This window comes from Octopus bimaculoides, chromosome 5 (genome assembly GCF_001194135.2).
Source record: "Octopus bimaculoides isolate UCB-OBI-ISO-001 chromosome 5, ASM119413v2, whole genome shotgun sequence".
Lineage (NCBI taxonomy): Eukaryota > Metazoa > Mollusca > Cephalopoda > Octopoda > Octopodidae > Octopus > Octopus bimaculoides.
The window spans coordinates 58,952,255-58,961,705 of NC_068985.1; the positions used below are offsets into that span (position 1 = coordinate 58,952,255).

Genomic DNA, 9,451 nt, shown 5'->3' on the forward strand with positions numbered 1-9,451 from the left:
TAATAATAATAATAATATTAATAATAATAATAATAATCACAGATTGACACGGAAGCCGAGGGAAGGAAAAGATATATAATCTTTTATACGAGACATATATTTGCACACAATCATGTAACCTCATATGCGTGTATTTGTGAGTGAGTGCATGCATATATCTATGTGTATGCATATGGGTATATATATTAGTATATTGGTATGTCTATGTATGTATATATATACTTATAATATGCGTATGTATATAGATGTACATAAATATGTGTCCGTGTGTATGTATGTATATATGTATGTGTGTATGTATGTGTATATATATGTATGTATGCGTGTGCGTTCTATGTGAATATATTTCAGTTTGTGTGTACTTTGTACGTAAATATTTGTGCTTCATGTGTCTTGCTATTCTTAACTAGTTTATTTTACTTTATCACAAAGCCATTATGTCTAGACTTACACAATTTATTACCGCTCAAAAACTTTACACGGTTTTAAACTATATTTGTATATTTTATTACAGTATAAAGAAATCTCTGTATGTGTGTATGTGTTTATGTATGTCTCTCTGTGTAGATGTCAATGTGTGACTTCTTATATGTGCTTGTGCGTGTCTGCGTGTGAGAGAGTAGAGAGAAAGAGGAAGGTAGGTTAACGGTAATATCTCTTTGTTTCTGTTTTATAATTTCAGATTTATTGCTGTCACTCAACCCATAAAGTACTCAAAACACAAGAATTCTAAACGGGTCTATATAATGATAATGCTAGTATGGCTTATATCCATTGCTATTGCTGCCCCAATAGCTTTAGGAGTAAATTACTCTGACAAACGTAGACAATTCGTCTGTGCATTTTTCAACTCAGATTTTCTTATATATTCCTCCATGGGCTCATTCTATATACCGTCAATTGTGATGATTTTTCTATATTGGAGAATATACAGAGTACTAATGCTCCGCAGTCGAAAAGTTAAAGAAAGAAAAGCTAAGCAAAAACGCGAACGTGAAGCGCTAGCGAATGTTATAGAAAATAAAGCAACAACCAGCAAGTTAGATGGTGATGATCCTAGATTGAATATGAAGTCCAGTGAATCTTCGAACAACGTTGGCCGAGTTCGGCTGAAAACGGCTAAAGATGAAGTTCTTGTAAACACAGCAGCATGTAATGATGCTGGCTTAAATGACGATGAATTATATGACGATAATCTAGATGATGACAGTGGTCAAAAAAGTACTCCGAGCAGTGAACTTAAAGGCCATGTTATTGAAAATAGTAATATGACCGAATATACAGGATGCATGATGCTGAATGATGTAAACAACGAGAGGACCTCACTGAAACAAGATGGCGTCCAAGCTTACTCTTCGCCATCTAATGTCGAAATAGAAACGCAGTTCGATGTAGCTACATCAACTACTACTACAACTACTACTACTAATACTTCTTCTACTGCTGCGGCTGCCGCTGTGGCCGCGGCTGCTGCTGCAGCAGCGGCCGCTGCCAACCCTATCACTCCTACTGACGTTGCAGCACCGACTCCTCCAAAAAACTTGCTTTCACCACCCAAACAGAAATTTGCGGGACTCAATAAACGGGGCGGTTCCGCTAAGAAAAAGTATGTCTCAAAATTTAACTTCCACAAGAAAGAGGTTAAAATAAAGAAGGAGAGCCAAAGTTCAAGGAATGCCATGAGGAAAGAAAAAAAAGCCACAAAGACGTTAGCTATTGTATTAGGTAAGTAGAGACCAAAATAGGTCTTGTCTTTCATTGAAGTAAAAACAAAATTTTTCTTCCATTTTCTGTTTATGCTCTTAATATATTTTCTTTCTTTTGTTCGCATGCAACAGTAAATTTATGTATTTCTTTATGTATGTCTCGTAACAAATAAAGCTCACTGAATTACTTATTTTTAAGACAGATCAAAGCAAATATTAGACAAATGTTCACCTGGTTACATCAAACCAAAGTGCCACTGAACTCATTGATTCTTTTGTTTTATGCAAATGATATGTTTGAAGACGTTGAGCTTGAGATAAAATTTCTTGCGGTACTGTGAACGTCAAGATAATGAAATCAGCTCATGCATATTGTCTTTCAGGATATCTATATATTAGTTTCACATTTTGGCACGAGCTCACCAAATCCGGTGTGGTGGATGCAGCGACTCCAGTGTTCAACTGGTACTTTATTTTATCGACACTGAAAGGATGAAAGGCAAAGTCGAATCCAGCAGCATTTGAATTCAGAACGTAATGACGGGCGAAATGCCGCTAAACATTTTGCCCAGCGTACTGAGGGAACTGTCAGCTCACCACCTTAAGATATCAATATATTAAATGGCAATGATATTTGTCCACCCTTCCAGTTGTTTTCCCCTCCCATTCCATTAAATGTAGATGGATTCCAAAAGAAATTGCGAATATCAGATTTAATCCTTTCTATAAACTAAGATTTATTAAAGATAACAGAGATTGAGGGCTCGAAAGATTTACCACAGAGTTAGTAATTCGATCTGTTTGCTGGCATTATGCCCTTTACGAAGACATTTATCTGTATGGTTTACTTCATATGTCTGTGAATGCTTATCATGCAAATATAGAGCAGACAAGGGATATTTTATAATTAACAAGTACTTTGTTAATTATGAAAGAAATGCAACTGTTCTAGAAGAGTGAACAATAAATTCTGTTTGTCTTGGTATCGATTCTTGGGTTCGAACTATAAATCAGATACCTCACTATATGATGATGCTAATACGCCACAAGCAAAGGCATCTGTGAATCCTTATGCTATAATTATCTAAAACTCTTTCTAATAACGCTAAATATGCGTGTGCGTGTGTGTCTGTGTCTTAATTTGAGGTCATTGATTTAATGTTATTTTAAGAATAACAATGGGGCTCGTTTCTGTAGTTTAATAGTTAAATTAAGTCAAATCTATTATAAACTTCATACTAAATGGGACCTCAAATTTGACTTAACAACTTATGCAATCAGTCTGGTTGCAGAAACTTGAACCCCTATCCAACACAAAACACACACACACACACACACACACACACACACACACATATATATATATATATATATATATATATATATATAATAAATTAAACCTTTAATCATGGAAGGAAAAAAGAGGATCAACATAGGTTCATAAGGCTGGTTTTCCGGATTCTGTGGCGTACATATTCCCCCACTAGATAGATGTTAAGTCGGTGAGAGGATTGCATATTTATGTCAGCTAAATAGACTGGAGAAATGTGAAATGAATTATTTTCCTCACAAACTCAAAGGATCGCCAAGTCCAGATATCGAAACTAGAATCTTACGATCGTAATTGTGACACACTAGCCACTAATCCACGCAACTCCACATCACGTAAGTAGCCAAGCACGGCACACAACATAACGAGGAACACTTAACCTAAGGAAGAAATTACTATTTCAAACATAAACATGGAGTTTTAAATTTAATCGTCAGTACGAATTAGACAAAGAAAAGAGGAAACATTCACGATGATAATGAAGGACTAGGCTAGCATCAGATATTAAATATACTAGAAATGGTTCTTATATTTCCTAGTTGTAGCCTTTTCCCTACCTCAGTTTTACTTGCTGATAGCATAACGTATCACTATATTAACGAATGCAGTTTGTAAAATGACAGAATGCGTATCCACAACAGAGTTTATTGTCAACCGCTGCAATTCAAATAAATTCAGATACCCATAAAAATAGAACGTCCAAACGTCCCTACATCACTCATCCTTTTCATATTCAGAGATAGTAGCAAAAATACTATACAGAGAAATCGCTGAACTGAATATCTTGCAGCTCTTTACGTTATGAATTCAAATCCTACTGAGGTCATCTTTGCTTTTAATACGTTCAGAGTGATAAAAATAAATATCCGGTGAGCACTGGGGTCGATAAATAAACTACCAGTTAAGCATTGGGATCATGTAATCGACATACCCTCTCATCTCAGGTTTGTTGGCCTTGAATATGAAATAAATATTTTACTCAAGAACACACCGCACTACCCAGTCTGGAGATCAAAACCACGACCTTGCAAGTTAGCATCAAGCTAACCAATAGGCCACCCGCCTCCAAAGTTAAAGCAAAATGTTTTGTAATGCAATATATTTCCTCGAAGACACAGTAGGAGTGCTTGACTTACGATCATCAAATTAGATTCAGGTCAAAACAAAAGCAATGTAAATTTTAAAATTAACAGAAATATAAAGAACTGGGTAGTAAATATAAAATATTACATTTAGTGATGCAATTTATTTAATAAGTGTTATGAAACTATATAAGTATAAATTGAATAGGATGCAAATGAATGACACAAGGAAATAGGATGCAAATGAATGACACAAGGAAATAGGATGAAAATGAATGGAGAAAGGAAAGCAACGCTTCATATTTTCCCTTACAGAAATACAAGGCGCATGGAGTATTTGAGGAAGATTAATTATAAGTATATTATTCTCTTCAAATAAATAAAAGAGCTTTATTTCATTCAGTTTTCTCTGTGGCAGATAAAATGCTAACGCAAGGAATAAAAAGATGTGCAGTCACCGTTGCGTTTTGTGTAGAGCACAATTGTCAACTGTCTATATGTTGAAAGAGCTTTATTAAACAAAGTTCGGATGGAATCGAAAATCTTTGGTAACTTATTTCAACTGTATAAAAGAAAGATCATACTGAAAGTTCGAGTGCTATGAGGACATTGAAGTCTACCTCGCAGCTTTAAAACTTAATCGATGATGATCCTCAAAAATAACTGAGGTCATCACCAAAAGTCTTCAAGTGTCAGAGTGGATTATCAGAACTTTTGATAAAAACCGTATGCACTCAGGAGAGATCACTTCATACTTGCAAAGTCACAAGAAAAGCCATTTGATCCCTCATGAACATAGCTTGTTTTGATTATTTTCTGATACGAAAACTTCGACCTAGACAAAATTCGTTACAGAGAAATGAAAGATGATTATGTGCATATATTTCTGACGCCCCCAGAGTGATACGCACTAAACATCGGGCAACTGTGATAGGTTTAGTGGTGGTGAGTAACGAAGATCATGTTATGCCAATTCACATCTTTCCACAGAAACTTAGAATTAACAGTACCGGAGATATTGAGGCGCTGGAGGTAACTGTGGTGCCCTTGAATAATGAAATACACTGTGGAAGGCCATATGAGTTTCAACAAGTCTCAACACTTCCCAACAAAGCCCACGTAAGACAAGAATGGATGTCAGACAATCTTTGTGATCATGTAACGCCGAACAAGTGGCCTTCAATCTCGTCCGATTTAAACCCTATGGACTATTATATTTAAAGTGTTATTGCAAGGGAGGCTAAGGTCCTAACTTTTCTGAAGGTTGTCATTGTCTAGATGATACTCGAAACGATTAAGGACCCTTTAGTCCAGGCATATCAGTGATTCCCGACTTGAATTGGAACAATCCACAAGGCTGAAATTGGATTCGCTGAATTATCTTACAGGAAAGGCTATCGATAATAGGAGCACAAATTTGTTTTAAAATACATTTGGTTCAAGGTGGCGAACTGGCAGAAACGTTAGCAGGCCGGGCGAAATGCTTGGTGGTATTTCGTCTGTCATTACGATCTGGGTTCAAATTCCGCCGAGGTCAACTTTGCTTTCATCCTTACGTGGTCGATAAATTGAGTACCAGTTGCGTACTGGGTCGATTTTATTGACTGGCCCTCTCCCCAAAAATTTCGGGCCTTGTGCCTAGAGGAGAAGAAAAAAAACATTTGGTTCTTCTGAGCTTGGAGATGCTTTATCAAATTAATAGATATGTCCTCAAATAATTCTAGCACTCTGCATAGTTCATTAAGGATGATATAGGGGTGTAAATTGTAATTCTCTTCAGTGAAGATGTGTATGCCTGCACATTTAAATCATGTGAGTTTGAAAGTTTGTTTGTATCCCAATTTTTAATGAGGTTCAAAATTTTCTATTTTAGATCGAACTTTCCTTATTTTTCTTTTCGTTTTCCTTTCCCTTTTCCTTTTTAATCACTGTATGGTATACAAAAAAGTGTTGCGAAGTTGTTCATTGCAGAGCCTTAGAAAATTAAATAGTTTGAAATTGATCGTTAAACGTAAGATATCTGATACATAGGGATCCAGAGAATGAATGCATGGGGAAGGAACTACTTGGTGTCGCGCGAGAGAGAAAAAGTACCTGTGGCCAGAGAAGGTAGACGAATTAGAGGCGAGGTGGTGAGGGCACTAAGAACAGCCGGTATCAACCGAACAGAAACTATTGTCGTAAATTGAAATGAATTTATCCGAAGACAGAGAAAGATGGAGCATTCGCGAGAGGGAGAGAGCGAGGTCAATTCCAGTGCGTAATTTTTCTGAGTAATGGAAAGAGTTTTATGAGAACAATTGTCTGGTTCAATGCAACTAGAGGTACTTTTTACCCTATGAAGTCCAGTGTTAGCGTAGATTCTAGTGCGAATGAAAGTGTGAAAAGAGATTATTTGGAACGATATTTACAATGTATGTAGCCTGTGTTAGCGGACAAAGCGTGTTGTAAATATGAAAGTTATCTCCACAAAAAATGTTTTCAGAGACATCAGTGTTTCCTGGTGATGGAAGGGACATTCCCTCGAATTGGAAACAAGATTGGCTGCAATTTGAGAGGTAACAATTTCTTTGAGATACATCGACATATTTTTCGGCATTTGGATGATGATCTCCGAGGTGTTGCGGTCCTTCGTACAGTGGGTTTCTGCTAAGCGCTAGTTTCCAAAAATATGTATTCATAAAATAATAACTGCAATCGAAGATATGTGTGTGTGCGTGAAGCATAGGTTAACGTAAATAGATTCGGCGAGTAAACACTTTAACATTTAATAAATAGCTATGGGTGACAATTTAATTATATACATTACTGATTTTGAATGACATTATTTAATGGGAAAGATAAAGGTTCGTGTAAAGTTTTCCACAGTTGTTACAGAAAAGGTTTCGGCAAATTAATGTACAGGAAAAAAGTGAACCTAATGTTTTTGATTAAACATTCTTTCGTGCTTGTATGTGAATGCTGTATATTTCCATACCTGCGTCAATGCAATGAAAGATGAAGAGCGAGATTGCACGCCTGAATTTTCAGTTTCAGTTTTTCAGTTCCTATAAGTTTATATGTATATGTGTGTATGTATATGTATGTATGTATGTATGTATGTATGTATGTATGCATGTATGTATTTAGTTTTTTTTTTTTTTTTTTTTTTTTTTTTTTGCTTGTATTACAAAAATTCAAAATACTTCTATCTTCATTAATTGTTAATATAAAGCTGTTAGTTTAACATTTTTGAACTGTAAATATTTATAAAATCTGTAATGTCCGCTCTGATTTCAGGATACCAAGACATGGTATTGAAGAAGGAACGTAGAAAGTTTATAGAAAGGTTCATAAGAGAATTTGAAATTTGATGGAAATCAAAACTAATTCTGTTGCATGCGACTATTTATTTTTGTCTGTATACTTCCAGAATATATCTAATTGATATTTATGATTGAAGACGTTACAGCCATGACAACTCTATATTAAAGACATGCAAGAGACTTAAATCTACAATCCCTAATGAGTTTTTTTTAAGACTACAGCATGTGATCTGAGAGTTAATTAGACACATTCTTAAGCATGGTCTAGTGGCTAAAGTGTTGCACTCACGATAACAAGCTCGTGGTTTCGACTCTCGGACCGAGCAGTGTCTTCTGTTCTTGAGCGAGATACCTCATTTTATCTTGTTGTTCCAGTCCATTCGGCTAAAATGTATAGCTCTGCTATGGACTAGCGTACCATTCAGGAGATATGTTGTCATCTCAGTCAGTTATACGCCATGAAAACCATGTGACCGCCTTTATAAGTCCAAAGAATCGACACAGAAATGCCCAAGGGGGACATCTCAGAAACTCTTTTTCAACAAATTTAACAGCTTCTCTAAATAGAATTGCTATTCTAATCCCGAGCTCCGAGCGATCGTCAAATACACGAGATGGTCAGCCTGAACTATATATATATTTGTATTGTTAATTCAGTTAAAGAAATATTTTTATTGCTTTTAATTGAACCTTCTCGGAAACAAATCCGTTTTAATAAAATATTGATTTTTGATTACAACTCTCTAATTATGTTTTCTTTTTTACTGAAAAGGTGTGTTCCTGTTTTGCTGGTGGCCGTTCTTCACAATTAATATCATCAATGCTATATGTCTACGAAACGATCTGAAGCATGTGGCGGCTTGTACACTGGATCCTATATTATTTGGAGTTTTCACTTGGCTCGGCTATATCAACAGCTTCATTAATCCAGTTATTTATACAATATTTAATCCGGATTTCAGGAAATCATTTCGTAAGATTTTAACAGAACCCTGTGCTCATCGATAAAGAAGAGCGAACAATTTCGAAACTAATACTTATTAATGCCACAATACAACAACAACAACAACAACAATAATAATAATAATAATAATAATAATAATAATAATAATAATAATAATAATAATAATGTTAATAATAACTGTAACAGCAACAACAACGATAGAAATGATAATGGCTATGATAATTCAAACAAGTTAAAAATATAATAGTGAAAAGACAATCTCACCTCCACTAAATTGCATTACTTAAATGGTGAAATAATGAGAAATCAAGAAAAAAGTTAAATTTTAAAGAGTCTTATTTAAGGAAAGAAACCAATTTTAATACGAAAGTGATGAACTGGATTTTGTGAAGGAACAATTTTTGAATGTCTGTTTGAAGGTTATGAAGAAATCAAGCATTTTCACATATTCATCATTATGGCTTCCCAAAATACAATCATAATGATAATCATAAATATAATCTTTAAAACATTGCATTAGTAATACCAATGATAATAATACCAATAATAATAATAATAGATCATTATTAGTAGTGTTAGATTTAGTATTGCTAATAAAACAAACAAAAAACCGCGATGAATAATACGGCATTCCAAGAAACGTACCGAATACGACGATTGAGACAGAAAAACAAACAAAATATGTTAGCAGAACATCTATATCCACACTGAAGTTGGAAATGACAACTTTGAGGGAATATTTAGTGCTATATGTCAGTAAATTGGCTTCGTAACTTCTCAGAACTGTATAAGGAGTGTGGAGTGTTGCCTCAATGGCGTATGTCCAAACTACAATGGGAACATTATGAAGAAAAATAAAGTATCAGGGCGGAAGTTAATGCTATCACTAAATCCAACGATGTCCTCATTTGATAATCAATTCCCGTTGCCAATATATTTCTATATTATTGCTCATTTATTTTTATTACTATTATTATAATTTTCTTATTTGTTTGTTTGTTTATTCATTTTTCGTTTACTCAATATATATGTGTATATATATATATATATATATATATATATAT

The 9,451-nt window shown here is 34.7% G+C and overlaps 1 protein-coding gene across 9 annotated transcripts in view; it reads left to right on the forward strand.

Annotated features, from left to right (window-relative positions):
• Positions 1–9,306, forward strand: part of LOC106868231 (D(2) dopamine receptor) — a 1,504,014-nt gene extending 1,494,708 nt beyond the window's left edge. For all 9 annotated transcript variants that reach the window (XM_052967719.1, XM_052967725.1, XM_052967717.1 and 6 more), the window contains 2 exons: positions 683–1,725; positions 8,196–9,306. In XM_052967719.1, coding sequence (XP_052823679.1) covers positions 683–1,725; positions 8,196–8,431 — 1,279 coding nt within the window. In that variant the 3' untranslated portion in view covers positions 8,432–9,306. The remainder of the gene's footprint in view (positions 1–682; positions 1,726–8,195) is intronic.
• Positions 9,307–9,451: the final 145 nt, after the last annotated feature.